This window comes from Eupeodes corollae, chromosome 1, assembly GCF_945859685.1.
Source record: "Eupeodes corollae chromosome 1, idEupCoro1.1, whole genome shotgun sequence".
In the NCBI taxonomy this organism is placed as follows: Eukaryota; Metazoa; Arthropoda; class Insecta; order Diptera; family Syrphidae; genus Eupeodes; species Eupeodes corollae.
Genome location: NC_079147.1, coordinates 7,689,482 through 7,712,934, shown reverse-complemented (window position 1 = coordinate 7,712,934; position 23,453 = coordinate 7,689,482). Strand labels below are relative to the sequence as shown.

General features: G+C 35.6%; 2 protein-coding genes across 7 annotated transcripts in view; one reads left to right on the top strand and one right to left on the bottom strand.

The window, feature by feature from the left end:
* LOC129938832 (uncharacterized) overlaps nucleotides 1–23,453 on the bottom strand; it is a 124,220-nt gene that overhangs the window by 2,853 nt on the left and 97,914 nt on the right. For 4 of the 6 annotated variants that reach the window (XM_056046625.1, XM_056046624.1, XM_056046621.1 and 1 more), the window contains 10 exons: nucleotides 17,626–17,854; nucleotides 17,022–17,527; nucleotides 9,690–9,808; nucleotides 9,354–9,574; nucleotides 8,847–9,274; nucleotides 7,141–7,590; nucleotides 4,439–7,078; nucleotides 4,009–4,185; nucleotides 3,787–3,942; nucleotides 3,316–3,474 (listed from right to left, as the gene is read on the bottom strand). In XM_056046625.1, coding sequence (XP_055902600.1) covers nucleotides 3,442–3,474; nucleotides 3,787–3,942; nucleotides 4,009–4,185; nucleotides 4,439–7,078; nucleotides 7,141–7,590; nucleotides 8,847–9,274; nucleotides 9,354–9,574; nucleotides 9,690–9,808; nucleotides 17,022–17,527; nucleotides 17,626–17,800 — 4,905 coding nt within the window. In that variant the 5' untranslated portion in view covers nucleotides 17,801–17,854 and the 3' untranslated portion in view covers nucleotides 3,316–3,441. Of the gene's footprint in view, nucleotides 1–3,315; nucleotides 3,475–3,775; nucleotides 3,943–4,008; nucleotides 4,186–4,438; nucleotides 7,079–7,140; nucleotides 7,591–8,846; nucleotides 9,275–9,353; nucleotides 9,575–9,689; nucleotides 9,809–17,021; nucleotides 17,528–17,625; nucleotides 17,855–23,453 lie in introns of those variants that run through there. The other 2 variants (XM_056046623.1, XM_056046622.1) reach the window with 2 other exon arrangements.
* LOC129938833 (zinc finger BED domain-containing protein 4-like) lies at nucleotides 13,652–16,150 on the top strand. The gene has a single exon (XM_056046627.1). The coding sequence runs from the start codon at nucleotides 14,217–14,219 to the stop codon at nucleotides 16,119–16,121; it is 1,905 nt and encodes a 634-aa protein (XP_055902602.1). The 5' UTR covers nucleotides 13,652–14,216; the 3' UTR covers nucleotides 16,122–16,150.

The window sequence follows — 23,453 nt, the reverse complement described above, 5'->3', positions numbered from 1 at the left end:
ATAATGTATTGGATTAGAAGGTGCAGGCAGGAGATCAAAAATACAAACGAGAAAGAATGATGGAGATAGAACTTAGATATATCCAGTTCAATATCAATGTGGATGAAAACCCTACTCCATTGGCTTTTCAAAATTATCGGGAAACTGACTAGACTTTACTAAAACCTGGACAATATACTCCTTCCTAAAACGCTAACGAAGTTGACAACAAAGTTTTTCGCTAAAAATTGCTTTCCCACTTATACTCATAAGAAGAAAAAGGGAAACCACAACGGTAGGCCTCAGAGCTTGACTCGCTCAGAAGGGAATGCAGGAAACTCTTCAACCGAGCCAAAGCCGCAACTAGCCTCTCACTGGTATTCTTACAAATAATTATTTTAAATTTACAAGAAGGCACTAAGGAAATCTAAGCGAACTTCTTGGCGATCCTTCAGTGACACGATACAAGAAACTTCTGAAGCCTCTAGGTTACGGAAAATTTCTTCAACCAATCGAGAGATGCCAAATTCCTTGATAAATGCAGACAAATTCAAGTAATGAATCGCTGAACTTACTACTGGACACTCACTTTCCTGGTAGTTCTCTTACCGAAACTTGAAACAATCATATACGTTCAAGTTACAATAAAACTTATCCACAAGGTCAGATCACAAGAAATTAGCTACAATGGGTCTCAACAGCTTCAAAACATTTGAATCTGCAGGACCAGATAGAATAATACTAGCCAAGTTACTTCTGACATAATTGCACCAATCCTTGGGGCAATTTATACCAGCTGTCTCTACTTGGTCCATATTCCCTCGGCATAGAGAGAAGTTAAAGTTGTTTTTATACCCAAAGCAAGTAAATGCTCGCAAGTCAATCCTAAAGATCTACTACCTAAAAGTCTATAAGATTGAAAAGATTGACTAATTTTAATCTAAGGGCAAGTATTGATACAAGACTTCTGTCTTCATCTCAACGTGGCTACTGTAAAGGTAAATCGGTGGAAACAGAGTTACACACCTTAATACTCACCGCCGAATATTCCCTCCATCACTATGGTTGCTTTCCTGTACATCGAAGGTGCCTTTAACAACGTGGACACATCTGCAATCACATCTATCTCTAAGCAGATCGTATATAAGCTTGATAATAGGTGTCATAACCGGACACTGTCTAATAGGAAAGCACGCACGCGACTAGGCGTATTTTCAAATTACTTTTACAGAAGCTGTATGGAAGAGGAGGAAACAATTCTTCATATTACCTTCATTACCTAGGAGAATTCTTTTTTAATGATCTAAACGGTCTAAATCATATCAGCAAAATCAGCCTCTTACGTTTTGTTAGGCACTCAAACTGATTCCATTGAGCTTAGGAGAAAGCCTCAAGATTAGTGTGGTATGACAACGGGCCGTTAAACTGGCCTAAGTGTGTCCGTTTCCATCTTGGAGAGCCACTTTAACCTAATCTAACCATAAACCGTTGAAATAATTGTAAGAAAAGGTCATAGAAGAAACCATACGACGATGTTCAAGTAAAGTAAATGAACTTTTGATGATATCCTTTAAGCTGCAGAAGCAACAGCCCAGAGATGGGAGTTATACTCAAGCTTTGGATGAATATAAGTCTTGTAGATAACATCCAGATAAGAAGGGAAGGAAACGCAAACACCTTCAGGAATTTCTGGCGGCATTGCGTATATTTCTAACTTATTGAGCTTATCATATTATTTGTCGTTGCATTTCTACATCCGAAGAAGAGGTATGTGAGTCTAAAAACGAATATGAAAGGCTTAAAGTACTATCGTCAGCGAAACAGGAGATCACTAATGCAAATGAGAAAGAATGATGGAGATAGAACAGAGCCATGGGGCACACCAGCATTTGTGCTTTTCAGACTTGAATCCATCCAATAGTACTTTTATTGAATGATCCGAAAGGTAATGACTAATCTTATGAAGGATGGATTCATGTTAATCAATAAGAGAGCCTAATGCCAAACCCTATGATATTCTTTTGAACTATCAAGTCAATCTTACTTTCTCCAAAGCGATGTAAAGATTTGCTCCACTGTTCGAGATGAACCATGAGATGAACAGTGGACATATTGCTGCGATACCTGTACTGACAGTCATTAAAAAGCTTTCTATATTCAAGACATTTCTTGATCTGATAATTTAGCGTTTCCCTGACCATGGAATTAAGGGACGTAAGTACAATCGGTCGGTAATTAGAGGGTGAGGAAGATTCACCTTTTTTGAGGATCCGTAAGAAAAGCCTAATTTTTATTATAAAGGTATGGAACCATTAAGATAAATGCAGAAAGTTTCAAATAACATCAATCAATTTGTTGCAGTGAAATGATTGGAGACAGAAAAAATGATTGTATTCTTTAAAAATTGTTTTCACAGAATATTACATTCTTTTATTAGCCTGTTTTTGGTAATTGGTAAATGATGTCGTTTAAAAAGTAAAGTTTCAATTTGAAACCATTTGCACTCATAGAATTGTTCAAAAAAACACTGGTCGACAAGCTTTTATTCCTGGCAGCATTTTTTCAATCAATTTTGATAGCTTTAATTCAAATCCGAGTTCAAAATTACTTTATTACATAAGGTTTTTTGAGATATTACTTTTAATATCTAAAAACTGAATCATATACAACCCTTTTTGATGCTATCTCAATTCGTGATGGTTTCCCATATCTATAACATTTATTTAGTTGAAATATTTAACGTATTTCATACAATGTTCGAAAAATCTTAATCAGCTGTTAAATTTCGCTTATTTCAAATTAATCTTAAAGAAACGCTGAACCATTTCTTCTAAAACCGTTTAGCAACTGAAAAAGGCAAAACGGGTAATTACTTTCAGTATCTTTTGCCTTCTTATACCTAATCCATCCTTTTAACATTTCTAGCATATCAAGTTTTTGAAATATATTAAGCAGATAATTAAAATCAAAGTTCGGATTCGAAATCAACAGTACATATTAACACCAAAACTATAAAATTTTTAAATTCAAGTTTTGTTCAAAACCTCGACAAGGCCAAATGATGTTAAGGCGTCTTAATCCCATAAAAAAGTATTTTTTTATTTGTGCTTCACAAAACTTAAGAAGTTTAGACATTTGGATCTTAGGCCTTGATTTATTAAAATGATTTTACTCTGAAAAACTTTCAATAACACTATCTTTGTTAGTTTGCCTTAATTTTATAAGCGACTATTAAAGCTATTTTAAGAAAAAAATTAAATTATAATGAATAAAAGTAAGCCTTAAAAATGAATATTAAAATAAACAAATAATAAGAAAAAATTAAAAATAACTTACATATAATCCAAAAGAACATATACGATATTACAGATGAAACGAAAATTTGAATATGTAGTTGGTAGATATTTTGTTACACGTACAACATTTTTATGGCACTTTTATCTTGATTTTTAACGCTTGCGCTTACAACAAACGCTCTAACGGTAATTTGTGATGCTTTTTTTGTGTAATTATGGACATGTAACAGTAACAACAATATAAAAAGAAAACAATATAATATAATTGATAACATTAACAACATTGACTATAAGAACAAAACTGATGTCCAATTTATAAATAAGAGAAGAGTTTAAGTAGAGTTTTGTATAATAATTTTGTAAGGTTCAATTTATGTTTTCAGAACAGGTATAAAGGCGTGCGTTTGTATATCATTGTTTTATAATCTTTAATTTTTGTTTTTTTTTTTTTAATTGTTTAGTTGTCTGTTTGTCTGTAAGGACTTATGGGGAGGTCTTACTTGCCGCACACCTTGCAGGGGAAGTCATCTTTAAGATTTGAATGGGGCTGCAATTGGCCATTGTTGGCCAGAATCATTGAATTGTTGTTGTTATTGAGTTGATTCATGTTGCGGCCAATGCAATGGATTCGAGTGTGCCCGTGTAAAGCAGCTTTTGATGTAAAACTCTGAAAATTTCGAGGTCATGATTACTTAAAGTTTAGAAGAATTAAGAGTGATTAAGAATAACTTACAGCTGAGCAATCTGGCATCTCGCAAACATGAGGGCGATGCTCTGCAACTTGTGAGGAGTATTGCGACTGTGATGCATCGTCCGTTTCGACCTTTAGATGAGTCATCTTGTAGTCCACACAGAGCTTTTTCCAGAAGTAATACAGTTGTATGCATTCACTTGTGGACTTGGTGATAATCTGAAACAATCATGAGATTTCTTAAAATTTTTGTTTGAAAATGTCAATATTTTACAAAACTCTTAAAAAGGAAACATTTAAGATCATTCTTCAACCCTCATTGCAATCATTTGATATAAGTCTTGCAACTTTATCTTGGTTTCAGTCTTATCAAAAAACTTTAATACAAAATAATTGATAACCGTTTCCAATAGCAAATAAGTTTAAAGACAAATTCTGAACATAAAAACCTTCCAAAGAAACACAATCTTACCTCTCTTGAGATGCTATAGAAGTCCTTTCCATATTTCTCCAGACCTCTAAGGAACATTTCAACTTCTAGCGACGACCACTTCAATTGGAAAGGATTCGATTGCGACTTTAAGAGATTCAACACAGCTATCGGTGTATCACCATGGACCTGAAGCAATGCCTTTAAGGCAACTTCTTCCGAATGATAACCAAGTGGAATGGCTGAAGATTTGCTCAGCTCAATGTATCTCGTTAGAATCTTCTCATCCGTGGCAACACTTGGATCCCACATCATTTCCTCATGATCTGTAACATTCGATGATTGTTGTCTAGCACCATGCAGCTGATGATGAGTTGTTTCTAGAGCCGGAATAGTTGCTTGATATGCTGTACCAATGTTGACTTTGGATTCATCGAGGAAAGCCATGAGACTGGCAGCCTCCTCGAATTCATCGTCCAAATGCAAGGCATCCTGGGCAAAGGTGGGTGGTTTGGGTAGATTGGAATACAAACCGGTTCCCTTTCTGCCGGGGTTTAGGATTGGTTGGGGAGTGTAGTGAGTGGTTGATGGTTTTCGTAGTTTCGACTTGTAAAGCTCATATTTACGAGGGATACTACTTGAGTGGGAGTTACTGTCGCCGCAAATGGATCCTTGACGCAACCTCCTCTTCAAGATTGAACTAGTCAAGGGAGAAGCGGTTGCAGCTGCCGCTAGAATATTTTGCGGTTGCTGGTGACTTTGTTGTGCAGGCATCTCATTGGCTCCGAAAAACTGTGGCGTTTTTATGGGAGCGGAAGTGTCTTTGAACGGTGGGGGTGGCAGTTGTGGTGCTGCCAGCTGATTGTCCACACACATCTGGCCTGTCGACATAGTATCTGGTTTGATTTGTGTTTCGTTGTCTTGCTTAGTTGCCTGTTGCTGGATGGTGAAATGGAACTCGGTGCTTCCATCTCTGGACGTACTTGTGGCCATCAATAAGGGGAAACTTGGATCCGGGTCTGGCTTTTTGGGAAGCAATTGTGCCTGCATCGTTGATGTCTGCGGTTCCATGCGAATCATCTGCGTTTGCTGATGATGTGGTTGAACGGTCAATCTGTGACCAAAATCTCTGGGTGAAGATGATAACAATGGATCCTCGGAGTTTGGCATCATCTGAGATTGAAGACCCAGACCTGGTAAGTAGTACAGGTCGATATCGGTTGAATTTTGTGGATCACAGTTCAAGGATTCGTCGGGGAGAACATCACGCAGGACTTCTTTGACTTCTTCGGCAGTGCCAATGCCACTTGTGAAAAAGGATTCCGACAGCGGAGACGTGGCATTGCGGGAATCATCGAGGAATCCTTGAGCATCTTCCAAAAAGGACAGATTTTGCTCGGCAAAGTCTTTGAGATCACAGTTTGCCCCATCGCTGGACTCATTTAGCAGGTCTTCCACCTTTACCACCGAGGTGTCGAATACATCGTTCGAATTGTCATCGCCAGACTTAAAAAACTGTCCACTATCCTCGAGAACGCTTTTGAGCTTGAGGATTTTCTGACTTTCGGTGAGTGCCTCGCTGGAACAGTCTTTGAAGAAGGTTCCCCCGGCATCATCAATGAAGTCAGATGTGGACTTCTCCTGGAAGAAGGAGTTCGCTGCATCCGAAAAGTGGTGGGAATCATCCAGGAATGGCGAAGCTTGTGCGACCGTCTCATGGCTTGCTGGTGGGGTAGGATATGCCAGCGGTGAGGGAAGTGGAGATATTGACTGTTTAATCACAGTGGCCAGTGACTTAGCTGCAGTGGTGTGGTTGCCACCGCTATTTATAGCCTTACATGTGCCATTGTTGTACAGGACAAAATCCTTGGAATGAAGAGTTTGAAAGTCGGGCAATGCGTCTTGCAATGGGGAACTGAACACCGTTTGCATTTCCTTGCTATTTCGATTCACCACAAGGTTGGTGGAAGAGCTACTGGTGTCATTGTGGAAATCACCAAGGGAGCTTATTTCATCTAGGTGATCCGGTTCTTCTGTTTCGTTGAGCAACTGTATCGAATCGACCGTTTGTAGAAGCATGTCGGTCTCTGATACGCTATAGACATCACTGTCCTCAAAAAAGGACGCTGCTGAATCTGTGGAATAGGTAAGCGTATAGACGTCACCCGATCCGTTGGAGGCCTGGGATATGGTGAGTGAGACGGGGGTTGTTTCTCCATTGGGAAGTGTTATTGCTAGTGGTGGGTTGGATGTGCCCGAATTGGTGGAAAGTGACAGTTCAGAGGGCAGCATTAGTGTACCACTACTAGTGGTGAATATCTGGCTGGAATCAGAATTCGATGTTTTTCTCACTGCCACTTTAGTGCCACGCTTGAGGAGCTCAATCAAGGTTGCGTCCTTGTGATCCATGGTGGACGTAGCTTTGGAAGTGTTTGTTGATACAGTTGCCGTTCCGACACTGACGTTTGATTGTTTCTGAAGCACTGGTATTGTTTGCTTTTGAATTTGCAGACCCGATGGAAGCACAGCATTACCAATGTCTGGTAAGCTGTTGTTTCGTTCGGATGGAGAGCTTCCGGTTTGATGTACTATAGGTGACTTGGGGGTTAAAAAGTTTTCTAGGTCACTTGCTGTTCGTCTAATTGCAGCCGTATTTGGTGGGGCAGGAACTACAAAGGCACCCTGCAAATAAAAAAAAAAACCAATAAACATCAAGGAAAATCAAAAGAAATGACTAAACGTACCTTCAAATCCTTACATCGTTTACTGATAATTTTCTCTTCAATCAAAGCTCGCACCCCAATACTTGCGGTTTGAAGGGGTGGTCCACCAAGTCCGTCTTTTCGATCGCATTTCTTCGTTTCTGATTCTTTCTTAAAGTAACCGCCATGCAGACGCATGTGTCCGTTGAGGGCTGGAACGTTCTTAAATTTTCTATGACATAGATTGCACTCTACAGGTTTTTGTTCTATTTTTACAATATTTAAAATTTGTTGATTTATTGCGGCAGCGCTTGATAGATTTTGTTGTTGGTGTTGTTGCTGTTGTTGTTGTTGCTGCTGTTGCTGTTGCTGATGGGGACCACTTCCGTTGAGTAGCTCATTAATGGAGATGGATGTCATTGGCGATGTGGAATTCTCTACTACCGATACTTTTGATTGTGTCTGCTGCAATTGGGTCTGAAATATATTATTCTAATCAACTTAATCAACGTTATGATTCCAAAGGATTGAATTTAATGAACCGTTTTAAAATAAGTGAGCACTTTTGTTGTTTGAAAACATAAATTAATAAAGAAATGTATTCCTTGAAGAATTGACAGAAACTCAATTTATATATTTTAAAAGACTGTATTCTCTCTAAAATAAAGTCAGTTAAGCCTGCCTTTTTTTTTTGGAAATCTTAAGACTTAAAGCTTATCGGATTTCACAATTGCATCAGATCAGTCAGTGACAAGATGATTTATCATATGTTAGGTGATCCAGGGCCCATCTAAGGCTTTTTAATGTAGGTCCGTAAAACTTGAAACACCATAATCAGATTTCGAAATTCTATAATGATGATGGGGTGATTTAGGGCTCTTTTTGGGGTAATTTAGTGTTCTGATCTCTAATTGGTTCGAAAATCCTTTCCCCATTGAAACTTGTGATGTTTCCAGCTTGACGACAAGCTGAAAAAACCACTGATGATGAGGGGATTTAGGGCTCCTTTTGGGTTCCTAAGTAAGTGAAACCCCATTTGATATCTCAAGCCCCTACCCATTTAATCACTTCGAAAGTTTTAATTTTTTGAGACTTTTTAAACCAAACAAAATTTTAAAAATCTAATGATGGGGTAATTTAGGGCTCATTTTAGCTAGTTGAGTGCTCTTATCCCGGATTTCTAGTCCCGGTTTGGTTCAAAAAACCCTCCCCCCTAAAAATATGGGGATATATGCTTAAAAAACAATTTGGAGTCTCGCGAACTAAGAAGCCCAAAAATAGCACTTAATTACCCCATCATTAGTTTTTTTTTTAATTTTGGTTGGTTTAGAAAGTCTCAAAAAATTTGAACTTTTCCACTCAATTTTGGGGGTAAGCGGTAGAGATACTGATTTGGAGTTTCGATAACTTAGGAGTCCAAAAACAACGCTAAATCCCCTAATAATAAGTTTTTTGAAATTATGAACCTAAAGGTGTGGTGTTTCCAGATTGACGTCAAGCACAATTTTGAGAGGGAAGGGATTTTTGAACCAAGTCGGGATTAGAGCACTAAATTAGCACAAAAAGAACCCTACATCACCCAACCATTAGAATTTCGAAATTCGATTGTGGTGTTTCCAGCTTTACGGAGCTTTTTAATGTTTCGACAAATTAAGTAAATAGAAACACTACAAAAAGGAATTTCAATTTGTTTACAAATAAAAAATGAATAAATATTTTTGAGGGTGTAAAAACAAAAGAAAACCCACCTGCATATTCCATGTCCTTGGTCTCTGCAACTGATGCTGAGTACTTTGGGCCTGGCTCTGATGGGGTGACGGTGGTTGGTTAGTTATTTTCAAATTTGCAGTTGTTGATCCGACAGTCAATTGGGTGTTGCCCTGCTTGGTTTGCTGCATAATTTGGCTAATGAGATCTAGCTGCTGCCTGGTGAGGCCATCGCCCGAAACAACCGATTTTATTGAAGCATTCGACGATGGCGAAGAAGCAGGTGAAGACGTCACTGAATAGCACTGTGAAGCGGAGCTGGCTTGTGTCGAAGATGACACAACCGACACATTCACGGCCGATGAGGATTGTTTAATTGAGCTATTGCTATTGCTGCCACTACCATCGTCGCCACCTCCCATAGTTGTGTACTGAATACAGTTTGCTCCGTGAGGTGAACTTGCGTCTCCTTGAAAATCAAGTTTAAAAAAACACCCATTAAATTTTACTTAAGTTTCGATTGGGAGGGAGAGTTGTTGTAACTTTACCACTGGCAGTTGCTGGTGACAAACTAAGCCCTGTCGGCGGTCCTGTTGATGGCGAAAGGGATGATGATTGATTTTGGGGGGTTGTTGCAGCCGCTGCTAGTCCACTATGGTGATTCTCGGTGTGTCGTCTCAACGATCTTGCGTCACAGTAAGATTTGCCACAACCTTCAGCCTTGCATTCGTATGGTTTCTTATTTCTATGAGTCATCATATGACCATTTCTATAATTTTAAAAAAGAAGACAAATTGAAAATGTAAATTTGGCATTCGTCGTCATCGTCATGTTGTGCACGTGGCAGGGGCACATCGACTATATTCGAAAATGTGTGTACTCACAAATGGTCCTGTCTTTTGAACGCTTTTGAACACATTACACAGACATACTTTCTCTCATCGCTATGCGTTAATTTGTGCTTGGCCAAGGCAGATGCATTTCCGAATACTTTACTGCAAACCTGAAAATAGTTGAAAGATAAAATTGATGGATTGGACTGGACGGGTGATGGGCGCGAGAACGCTTTTAAATTGCGCAACGCTTTGTACCGCACCAATTGCCACTATTTTTGGCACAATATTTTCTGTTTGAACTTTTAATATTTTATATCTCTTTATAGGTACCTATGTACATAGCTATATTTGTAGCTTGATGAATTTATGTAACTATACCTCTGCGTCAATTGTAAGTCTATAGATTTAAACTATCATTCGATGAAGATTGGAGGGGAACAAATATTCGAATTATATGTTGGACATACATATGACGCGAATATTTTGTATGTGGACATTCAAAAATTAACGCACGGTCTTTTTTTTCTGTTTCTGAATTGTTTTGAAAAGAGTAATAAAATTCAAAGAATGCAGCGGCGCGGCGGCGGGCGCAAGCAGAAAAACAGGCGTACATATGTGGAAAATAGTATAATTATTAGTTGTTTGATTAGAATCTTGTAAACAGTCGACAAAGTCGTAAAATTTTGTAAAACAACAAAGTAATACGCAATTAATGGACCTTTACTTTGTAAACATTAAATAAAATGATTTATAGCTTAGCGAAAATGTTGATCTAGCTAAGGACAATTAAATGAAAATGAGAGAAATAAATATTTACTCGTATTTATGAACATTTGGCATAATAAGTAATATTTTTTATTATTTTTTTTTCAAATCTTGCACGTGTTTTATTTTTATGATTTAAAAAAAAAACCTTAGACGCCAGTATTTGTTTTACTTGAAAATATGGAAATATTCATGTTTAGTATTTATTTGGTACATAAAAGAAACCACACTAGAAACATGTAGACACAAACCTTAAATGTCAACATGTTCTTATGAGCATAACATTAAATATTGTAAACAGACCGCTCGTAAATTCATAGTAGGAGTCCATTTCTATAAAGTTTCAGATGTTGAAATGGTTTTAGTAACATCGGTCATGTGTCATAAAGATTGTATATGTTCTATTTTCTGTATTTAAATTCTCTTTAAGTCGTCTTAACCTAACCTAGAAACTGTAGTTATGGTAGATACAGTATTTTCATAAGTTTTATATTTGAGAATTATTATTCCAAAATATTATTACCCGTCCGATTTAAAACTTTATTAGAAAAAGTGTTTAAAAAGGCTTGTCTTCCAAAACTTTTTGCTATTGTTTTTCTATTTTTTAAACTTCAAAACACGAGTTAATTTTAAAATCTACATATGTACATCGTTTCTAAATTTGATTTTTTATTATTTAACATTTATTAACACTATTTCTAAATTGAGTCATATGTCAACATCTTGAGGTTTGGGATTTGATTGATGTTTTTGAAAGTAGACCTTAATGTTTGCTGTCATTAATATTTAAAATAATTTTTTTGAAGTTCATTATGGCAATTTAGTTTTAAAAAGGATTAAAACAATTAATCGTCTGGTGAAAATATATCTTTAATGAAACTGCATTTACTTGAAGGATATTGAAAACTTTTTCAACAATTGCAAAATATTTTAAGAAACGACGCACGTCTGATAATTTTAAACTTCAATTTGTCTGATTCTTATTATTATGGGAACATTGTTCCCAAAATTGTAAATACTGACGATTGTTACACATTTATGGTGCCGTGAAATAAGGTCATTTTTGAAATTTGGTCTTCTTTCACTTTGATTATTTCACTACACTGACATTAACGTTTATGCTAGTTTCAGGTGCATGCTCTTAGCAAGATCGTTTTGTACTTCACTTAAGAAATTTTTTTAAAAGAGGTAACTTGATTTGACACTGAAATTGATGCATACATTTATATACTTGTGACATAGGATCTATGTGGCAAATTTGGCAAACATGACATTAAGATGGTATGAGAGTAGAAAAAAGTGGGTTTCCAGACTCCGTTCAACTGTCTGTCTGTCCCTTACCTCTTTTACAGCATAAAGCATTAGGTCGATTAACTTTAAATTTGAAAACAAAAGTTTTGAGCCGATTCGCATTAGATATTTTTGTATTTTTTTGTAAACGAAGATTCCAACTTACTCCAGTCATTACAGTAAGTTCACCTCGGAATTCGAAATACCCAGCTGTTAGTCTAATACTTGTATATTGACATCCTAAAAGTTGCCTCAAAACCTACAAATGGTATTTATTAGAATACAACATTCCCTACAAATTTAGTTTAAAAAAATGTTGTATACCGTGAACCGTTTTCGAGATAGGAGTGGAGAGCGCGTGGTCACATCACCATTTCAGGTCAACCGGTGCATCCGGTCGAAAACGCGCCATCTATAGTTGATGATTTTATCATTTTTTTCCTAACTTGGGCGTACATTGTCCTACGAACAAGAAATTTTCTTTAAAAAAGTTGGGAAAGGTAATGTAAAAATGGAGATATACTCGACTTAAAGTTTTGATAATTATCCTCATTGCAAAAAACATATTTTATTTCTGCACGCATTAAGTGGGTGTGACACAACCTCTGCGTTTGTTAAAAAGGAAAAAAAATCATTGGATGAATAAGTTGCATTGATTTATCGATAGTTCATCAACTATTTATGACGCGTTTTCGACCGGAGGCACCGGTTGATCTAAAGTGATGCTGAGACGCTCTCCGCCCTCTATCTCGAAATCGGTTCACCGTATACAATTTTTTTTGGACAAAATTTGTAGAGAATTTTATACTTTACAATATTGATAATAAAAATCGATTTTTGTGACCTTTGACCTTTAAATTTAATAGTTCCTAACAGCCTACCATACGTAGGTTTTGAGACAATTTTAAGGGTGTCAATATACAAGTATTTACAGACTTACAGCTGGGTATCTCGAATTCTTACCTAATTTAAGCTTAAATGACTGGACTAACTTTCTCAAAAACAAACCGATAGATTTTTTTTTAAATTTTCGTTAAAATGTTTGTTTTTAATTTGGATTCTTTCAATATAAACAAAATATTTTTGTATTGCTCCAGAAGGGTACCCCTTATTTTTTCTATATTTGTATTACGAGTAATTTTTGCGAATATAATATTTTGATTGTAAGTTCTTATCTCAAGTTTTTCGAAATTTATAAATTCTGTCATAAATGGCAACAATATTTTAATAAATTGAAGGGCATCTCACCATAATCCTCTTTTTCAACCTCAAATTTGGAGTCTTTCTTTTTCTAATTCTAGAAGTTCTGAGTCCAAATATTTATCGGTGACATTTTTATTTGTATAAACTTTGTGTGCCTGATAGCAACAGGAGGGTTTAGACAGCCGAAATTAAACTTCTAGTATTAATTTTTCATCTTTTTTATTCGTCGTTCAACAATCGACTTAAACAGATTTGATTGCAGAACGACGTCCGTCGCTTTGTGTCGCTTAAAAAATAGCTCAGTCGCTCAAGGAAAGCGAACGTCTTTAAAATCACTCATTTCGTGAATACCTTTGTAATATTCACTTCAAATCCCAACTTTTTTGTTAACCCGTTTAAAGGTCGAAATTCACCCATCTTTATTTTTGCTCTATATTTGATTTTACAAACATTCGCTCCAAGTCTAACGTTCGATTCGCTTATCGCAAAACTTTTGTGCGCATCTCATTGCGTGGCTGGATCCTTTATGTCTATATGATCGACGTTTTTGCTCCCGAGAGTAAAAGAGTCGCCGGCGAGGCATATTTTACTTACAATAAAATGTATATTGAAACTTTTATCGTTTTCAATACAAAATATGACCAAATGACATTTACCTAAACTGCATTTTCGTGAACATAATGACCATTCGAAATATGAAGCTTGTTGTCTATATAATTATTAATTGTTCTTTTGAGCAGTCTCAAGTAGTGTCCGACCGAAGCTTCGGCTTCGGCTTCGGTTCGGCCGAAGTTCGGCCAAAAAAACAACATTCGGCCAAACCTTCGGCTTCGGCCATTTTAGGCCGAAGTTTTGGCCGAAGCCGAAGAATCTGTTTATTCGAGCATCGTAACAGGCGCCGAAAAAAATTTAAATTTTTAAAATTTTTGAATAGGTATTTCAAAACAGTTGTGTGCCATCATAGTAGGCGCCGCAGAATTTCAATTTTTGAATTTTGCCTGACACCTTTTGCAAATAGTTTGTGTTTAGTTTTGTTAAATCGTGGTTTCGGTTTGGTTTGTGTTGTGTTTTTTATTAATTTAAATTGTTCAATTTTAAAAGGAAAAATCACTTAAGAATTTAAAAAAATTCAAGTAAGTACATCCTAATGTACATATTCGTATTGCAAGAATATGAAACATTGCATTTACATGCATTTGCTTATAATTATTTATCCGCTCTTAAATCGAGTAAAAGTAAAATATAGAACTTTTTTGGACGATTTGTGTATTTTTATTTTGTTTTGTTGTTTATATTTGTACATAGGTATATATTTACATGATGACATCTTTGGGAAAAAATCCTATCTGGGAATATTTTTCTAAAAACAGCGATAAAGCAATTTGCAAAATATGTAAAAAAGCTTTGTCTCTTGGAAGTGTTTTACCAAAAAATCAGACCACGACAAATATTAAGAAGCATTTGGAAAGCCAACATTTAAATGAATGGGAAACTTATTCGAAAAGTAATGCACAAACAACACAAGAAAAACAAACTTTGAAAAAAAAAAAAACTGAGAGCGAGAGGTCAAACTTAAACCCTTCACACGACAAAAATGAACTGAAGCAATCCACATTATATGAAATGATTGAAAAGAAAAAAGCTGCGCTGTACCCTGATGATCATCCGATATCCCTAAGAATCGATAAAAATATAATGGATCTCATTATCGTCGACATGCTGCCGTATAACTTGGTTGAAGGAGACGCATTTCGAAGGCTCAACTTAGCTGACCCTGACACTCCATTTAGATACAGAAAGAAGTCTGAAAAATACTTCAGAACGACTTTAATGCCAGCGACGTATTTAAAGGTAAAAGAAAAAGTCATACTTCTCTTGGAAAAGGCTGAATGGGTCAGCCTTACTACAGACATATGGAGTAATCCTGCGAAGACTTGTTCTTTGCTGAGTTGCACAGCTCACTTCATTCAAGCAACGAAAAGACAAAAAGTTATATTGGCAGCAAGTGCACTTGAAGACAATCATACTGGAAAGCATATTTCAGAAACACTTATCAATATAATTGCTGAATTCCGATTGACCAACAAAGTTCACATGGTTATACGTGACAATGCTTGTAATATGCAGTCTGCCATGCGTCTTGGAAATTTTGCATCCATTGGATGCGTAGCTCATACGCTTCAGTTGGTAATCCATGACATTATATTCAAAAGCGATCCCATGATGGATATAATAAAAAAATGTCGCAAAATTGTTGGACATTTTAAAAGAAGTGAGCAAGCTTGTCGATATTTAAAGCAATTCCAAGAAACTTGCGACTTACCCAGGCACACTTTGATTCAAGATGTTGAAACACGCTGGAATAGCACGTATCTAATGTTGGAAAGGCTCATGGAACAAAAATTCGCTGTAAATTTGTACATGGCAGAACGCGGTGGCATAGAAGTACCAGCAGCAGAAGAATGGGTGCAAATAAGAGATTTGATATCCGCATTGAAATGCTTTTATCAAGCTACACTTGATATTTCAAGCGACTCTTCATCAATATCATTAATTATACCACTGATTGTCATGCTGAATTCAAAACTAGCTCCAAAAGATGAAGATACTGAAAACTTAAAATTGCTTAAAATCCGGTTGTGCGAGTCTGTTAATAAACGATTTTCGTACGCAAAAAGTACTCCAAATTTATTGATTGCTACCCTTATAGATCCTCGATTTAAAGGGAAGTATTTTACCGGTGATGAAATCGGAAATACCAAGGCAAAAATATTGGAATTATTACAACAGAACTTGTCAAATCAAACGGTTCCGATGATTTTAGAAGCCGATGATCCCCAGCCATCTTCTTCAACATCAGCATCAGGATTGCAACATGATGATTTATGGGAATCACATGATAAATTTGTTTTGCCAGTCGAGAGCGGAACTTGCTTAAATGAACCTCCTCCGTTTGAGGGACAGCTGTTGTCTTTTTTGAAAGAACCTTTACTCTTACGAAACACTGATGTATATGCATATTGGGCGTCTAGCCCATACAATTATCTAAGGACCGTAGCTATACAATTTTTGTCTGCGCCACCCACTAGCGTTCCTAGTGAACAACTGTTCAGTGCTGCCGGACAGATATATGCGGACAGAAGATCAAATTTGAGTGGTGAAAATGTTGAAAAACTTTTGTTCTTAGCATACAACATTAGACTCTTTGATTTTAATTATTAATGTATTAAATTAATATTACTAAAAATGAATTATTTATTTCTTTTTTCTTTATAATTAGTAATTACTAATTAGTTATTTTTATTTCATTTGTCTTATAAGCAATAAATTTCAATAAAAATAATATTTGTATCCAATTGGAAAGGAAAATTCTTGACTTTTTTTAACCTTAGGCTTCGGCTTCGGCTTCGGCCGAAGATTTTCTTTCAGCCTAATAATTCGGCTTCGGCTTCGGCTTCGGCAGAAAATCGACCTTCGGTCGGACACTAGTCTCAAGGTTTACGGTCACTATGACTGAAAATATTATGTCCTAGGATACCTGCTGTGCAAAAAGCCAAGAAAAAAAGTTTAAATTCAATTACAATACTTTCTTCTATCTCAAAAACCATTTTGGACTTGTCCACGTATATAAATACATGTTCTAATAATATATTATCAATTTACATTTTAAATTCTTGTGGTATTAATTTGAATACAGAATATTACCCAAACATAGTCAAATACTTACAAATAAACCCAGTTTATCATTACAAACGCTTAAATCTGAGGATCTAATAAATCGAAGTTCTGTCTCAAACTGATATTTAAATTAGAGTTCTAACGCTCGAGACCTTGAGCCCTACTTTTTCAATTAACCGAGTTTTAGTGCTTAAAACTTCGTCAAGAAATTATTCGTTAGTCTTTTTTTCGAAAACTGTAGCTACAATATTTTGTTTACCAAAACCAATCTTTTGATCCTTTTTCGAAGAAACTCCATACATTTTTATTAAAACATTCTTATCTGTACCCTATTTACTAAAAAGCCTTGTGTATGGATAAGATTTTAGGTTAAGTAAAATTAATGTTATGAATTTCGTCCAACTAACATAATGTAATGCATAAAACAGTAACAACAACAATTACCTGACATTGCTGAGGTCCATGTCGAGTGGGGGAGGATGTTTTGGGTCTTTGTTTCTTTACAATCGGTGGATTAGATCCAGGAACTGATACATTTGATATACTCTCATTACTGCTACTGCTACAACTGCTATTACTGGTTGTACTACAATTACTGCTACTGCCACTGCTTCCACTACTGCTACCGGTAATGCTAATTATTTGTCCACTAATCGGACTGTTCAGCGATATATTACTGCTACAGCTAATAAGGCTGTTATTATTGAAGGTCTTATTGTTGTTGTTGTTGTTATTGTTGATATTGCTGCTGCTGCTACTGCTGCTGATGCTATTGGTATTGTTGCTCTTGCCACCATTGTTGTTGTTATTATTATTATTATTGTTATTGTTATTTGGACTGCTACTGTTGCTGATTGCTGAACTGATATCATTGAGTTTGCTACCATCCACATTTTCCAAAGTAATGGCACTAATCATTGTGTTATTACTATTTGAGTTATTATTGAGGGCTGCAAAATACAAAAGGTTTATTATTAAATGAAGTTACTTCCATACAAATAGAAATATTGTTCCACCAAAGAACAACAATTTAATTGGTTTAACTTACAGGCCGTTTGTAGCGAACCTAGAACATCGGCTAGCATGTCCGGATCGGGATAACCAATTGTGAGGGCATTGTCTAGAGATGAATAACCATCGACCGATGAGGAATCTGACGAATGAATAGCTTCTCTTAATTGCAATGTAACTGATCCTTCTGCACCCATAGAGGCACTACACATCAAAACTCTGGGTGGCGAGAGTCCAGCCAATGGCAAATGAAGGCCACTTTGAACCTATTTTCCAACAGAATATAAAACACAACATGTTCAACATCAGATTGTAATTTAATTAAATTTCTCATGTAAGAAATATAGTTTGTAGTTTGTACTTTTTAAATATATGCGAGTATGCAGAAAAAACATTTTTCTGAAAATAAAATCTAATTTTGTTTATTTATTTATTTTGTTTTTGAACAAGGGTACGTGAAAAAAACACAGTTCTATTCAGTAACATGGATGTTTTGCATTAATTAAAGTGAAATTTCATTAGCGCTGAAACATATGTGTGCCTGTGCTGTGCAGTGTGCATCGAGCATAATCTAGACGCAAACACATATCCGAGATTTGGATTTGAATTTGGATTTGGATTAGGATTCGGCATTCTAGGGGCACCCTTCAACTGGGTCTGGTTTGGTTGATGGACACATCGGATAGAAAAGAACATGAAACTAATAAAAGAGTTTTCATATTTGCTAAGTAAATAAACTGTGAAAAAAAGATGATGAACAAATCTTTGAATGCAGTTTTGATAACGTTGGTTATAGAACAAGGAGAATGGATTCTACGTATTATGTGATGTGTAGACACCATCATAGTGTCGTGTTGGTTTGGCTTTTGGATGAAGAGTGACAGAATTCAAGTATTTAAATTTTGCAGTTGAAAATTCCAATTTTTTGCTTAAATTATATGAATTGTTGGAATCATTGCATAGAAATTTGGACAGCAGACTGTGAACTTAATCAAGATTCGTGTATAGCTGGAACTTTATATCCACTTTATATAATTTTATTCCAAATGCATATTTTGAAATTTAGTAAACATTTTACAACTTTTGGTTGTGGCAGTTGATAGGATTGGGAGGATGAAAATGATATGCAAATTAAAATATTCCTTTTGTTATGTTAAATATAACTTAATTACGAGAAACTGTTTTTAAAAACAAAATAAACACATTTGGGCCTAAACAAAATTGTTGCAACTTAACACCCTTAAGCTAAGTTCAGTTATTCTTAATAATTTATTTGGAAAAACCTTTCAAAAAGCGTTTTCTCTGTAACCGAAATGTTCACCTATTTGAGCATTAACTATGGAGTAAAGCGTATTTAGTTTTGTCAGGTGAAAAATAAAAAACATATAGCCAAGCTTCCGTGATTTCGAGACATCAAAGTATGTAAAACAAATCATAAGCGGAACTTATTCTCTCAACATAGATGATTAGTAAATTTGAAGAGCTATAACTTGCAAAGAATTAAAGCTATGAGAAATGTTTTTATTTATTTTTTCATTTAAAAGCATTTTTACAGCTTACAGATATGTGGCCCTCCAATAAAAAGTTAATATATTTATAAATAAATTTACATTGTTGGACATTAAACCACCAACACGCTTACGTAGAGTGCGAAGTGAAGAAAATATCGCAGCTTTATCGGCCAGTGTTAATGATGACCATCAATTATCGTTCGCAGCAATTGGGCCTCAACAACGTGGCAAATTTTGCCGAAAGATTTAGGTGTGATGCCTTTCAAAATACAGCTGGTGCAAGAATTGAAGCTGGAAAGTATAATTGTTGGCAAATAAGCTCGTGGAAAATTGCCCGAAAATCCACTTTTTTAATGAAAAATTGTGTTCAGCGACGAAGGTCATTTTTGGCTCAATGGGTACGTTAATAAGCAGAATTGTCGATTTTGGAGAGAATATCAGCCAGAAGCAGTGCAAGAGCTACCAATGCATCCAGAAAAAGTCACAGTTTGGTGCGGTTAATGGGCTGGTGGCATCATTGCACCGCACTTCTTCAAAGATGATGCAAATCGTAACGTAATTGTGAATGGTAAGCGCATGCTTTCTGAATTGTATGTGTTTTTTTTTGAAAAACTTTTCTATAGCTTTACAAAAATCACCCTATATAATATTTTAGATTTAAATTTTACACGAGTAGGTAGCACATAAAACATCAATACCTTACGACACTTCATTGAAATAAACAATGGATCTGGATAAAGGTTTTAGCTCTCAATATTCTAGTTGGAACATAAGTAGGAATTATGTCAAGAAGTGATGAACCTTTTATGCTATAACAGTGGAGATCTCTAATGAGCATTACACTATGAACTTTTTGAAGTAATTCCAGGGATTCTATGCCAAGTAATTGACACCTAGCATTTTATTCTGGACAAACGCTTCTACGCATATGTTGGACTTAAGTGAACCATCTCTAAAATTTTTAAAGCTGGTCAGAATGAGCTTTAGATGCGGGGTTCCAAATATCATCTGCATATTCAAAAATCGATTTTACAAGCAATATATATAGTGATAAAAGAACGTATGGATCTCTAAAAATCTTTAGCATTTCATTTAATGAAATCTATCGACAAATTAGCTTAAGGAATCAAGTAATCGAATTGGAATTAAAAAGAAATGGCAGAGTCAAGTATTTTACCTAAATCGTTAATCATTGAGACTCGATCAATAGATTAAGATTCAATTGTATTGTCAAAGAATAAGCAAATAGTTTTCCTTGAGAAAGAGATCAAATTACATTTGTTAATATTAAGTTAAGGACCATTGACATTACACCAATAGTATAAACTATTGAGGTCGAGTGAACTTTCTAAAAGGAAAAGGATTGGACCAAGATGGCTTTTTTTGGGAACACCTGACGTGCATGAAGTGTCCTCGTTTTTTATCTGAACTTTTTGAGTTCTACCTCACTGGAGATAAACAACAAAGCATTTGTTTTTGGATCCTGGTCTTGCTTAAAAATACAACTCTGACCATGCTGTATGAGCAATTAAGAAATGAGGTTAGGATTAGAAAGGAGAAACCGGTGCACATTGGTTTTGAATGTCTGCACGTTGTAATGAGTGGGAAATATTGAGCCTGGTAAAGCATTCCACATTCTTGTAGTGCGGCTAAAGAACAAGCCTCGGTACTTAACAGTACGTCCGAAATTGGGCACTAGGGTAAAAAGATGTGCATTCCTAGCAGTACGGGTATTACGGTTGAATTGTTTAAGGGGAGGAATGCAACTGGATTTTTCAATAGAGCATTTTTTTTATAAAAGTAACGATAAAACAATGACAGGCATGATACCTTTCGGCGGTGTTCAAGAGGAGCAAATGTCTTGGTAAGAGAACTATCTATAATCATTAGAGCTATTTTTCCAATTATATCCAGTAGATTCAACTACGTTATTGGAGTACCAGCCTAATTATAAGAGTTATACTCAAGTTTTGGACGAATAAAAGCTTTGTAAATTATAGCCAGATTAAAAGGGGTAAAAAACTTCTTGCATCGTCGGAGAAAACCTAAACACTTAGCAGCATTTTTGCCGATATCAAATATATGATCACTCCGCTACAAGTGGTTTGTGATGAATACATAGGACTGATAGTTGTTCAATCTCCACTATGCAAGTACCACCCATGGATAGTGGCATTGGGGGAAGGAAACACTTTTGTGACAGTAGACAGCATTGAGCTTTCGAAGCATTACATTCTACACGGTTTTTGAATCCCCATTAAACAATGTTGTCAAGATCAAAATTTAATAATTTAAAATAGTCGACATCTGAAGAATTAGGATGAGAATCTTAAAATGAATATGAAAACCAGAGGGTACTGTCATCAGCGAAACAATTTTGTTGGTTAAAAGTTTCAGACAAAAGATCATTTATGAATATAAGGAAAAGAGTTGGAGACAAAACGGAGCCCTGGGCCACACCAGCGTTTATATTGTGGATATCAGATTTGAACGCGTTCAATACTACTTGGATTGAACGGCCCGAAATATTATTTCTAATGGACGAAAGCTGGGTATATTGCAAGGTAAAAATAAATCAGAGTAAAGTTTAACGAATTCCATTCAATGTTTCGATTTCTGAATTGCATTGGCCCAGGTTTTATATTCATCTATTTTATTTATTGATAGAAATATAAAAAAAAGATACTTATACAAAATTTGGTGCGACATAAAACAATAAGAAACAATCACTAGCAGTTACCAACGCCTAAATTGAATTGCACCAAATTTTCTCCAAGTGTGCTAGTCCCTGATTGAACATATATTTTTTAATTTAGTCGTAGCTAGGCTAGTTTGATTGTTCCTTCCGTACCCCAGGATAATGTTCTTAAATTCCACAGGTATTATATGAACGATTGTATGACTATATTTATTTACATCAATGGGCCGTATTTTCTTTTCTCTTCTTTTGGATGTCTATCCATGTTCAATCTACAAAATATTAAGTTTACGGCTATGGTATACATTTATGTTTACATATTTTGAAAATAAATATTCTGTAATACATCATTCAATTTAATGAAAAATAAAACTGCTTTGATACCCATAGCTTCCAGAGGATTTCTTTTTTTCGTTAAGTATGAAAATCCTGCATAAAAAAGAAGACATTTTTTGATAAAATTAAAAATGGATCCATTATTCAAACAGCCATGTCCTGTCGAATTCTAACTTCCTGTTTTGCTTTTTAGGCATATACCTATGAATAAAGATAGATACCTTTTCCATACAAAAACAAACAAAATTCAAAGCAAGTGCAAGGAGCTTATCGCTGGTTTGAACTAAGGTACACACAATTATACATAGGTATGCCTAATATATACCTAAGGCATTAAGAAACAAATCCAACCAACCACTGCCAGCAAAATTCCTCTTCGTTACTTTTACACGCACACACAACAAGAAAAACCTAATCTTAAAGCCAATTTAAATTTTGGCAAAAACACCCAAAGTCAGTGAGTTTTCAGCACAGGATGCCTGCCATGTCAAATTTGCAAAATTTGCGTTTGCTTTACCCGCAATGGTATTTGAATATAGTATTAACGCCACATTTTGTATTGAATTAAGTGAATATTTCGTCTCTCCCGAGCAGGCTTGCCAAAATACCGCAGAAATATCACAAAAACCGTAAATCAAACTAAATAATAATAATAATTTTATTTTGATTAATTTACAACACATTTTCGTGGAAGTAATTCATTTAGTAATTTTTAGCAAATTTTTCATTGAAAGAGGTTACTTCCTTTTCATCCCTAATTACTGGGAATTGTTTGTCACTATAAGAATGTAAGACTTCGACACATTTGGGATTGGTGGAAAGTTAATGATACATATTTTCTAGAAATGGGCATAAAACCTTATCCACGTATTAGAATCCGAAAATGTACTTTTCCGCTTGGTATTATTTGTATTAATGTAAGAAAATGCTGTTTCCACTTACTTTAGATGGCTGTAAGTAAAGAGCTCTTGCGAGTAAATTGACTAAGCTTGAAAAATTGTGGTTCCACATAATTGTCTGGTATTGGTAAGGCTGTTAAGCCCAGTTGACAATTATAAGTTCATTGCGTTGTACTTCAAGCTTTTCAAGAGATTCATGACGAAAAGTCAATTCAAGCGAAAGGATTTTGAAGTCCGAACCAAGCTGTAGTACCCTGTCATGCCAAAGGTCTTGGGTTCGATCTTTGCCTGTGTTATCTAAAGTTTTTTTTTAGGGGACTGCCTCTTGCGAGGAATTGACAAATTCTTCAAGAGTAATTCTTGTCATGAAAAGTGCTTTCTCAAATAAGTTCGGATTCGGCTTAAAACTGAATCCCTTCTA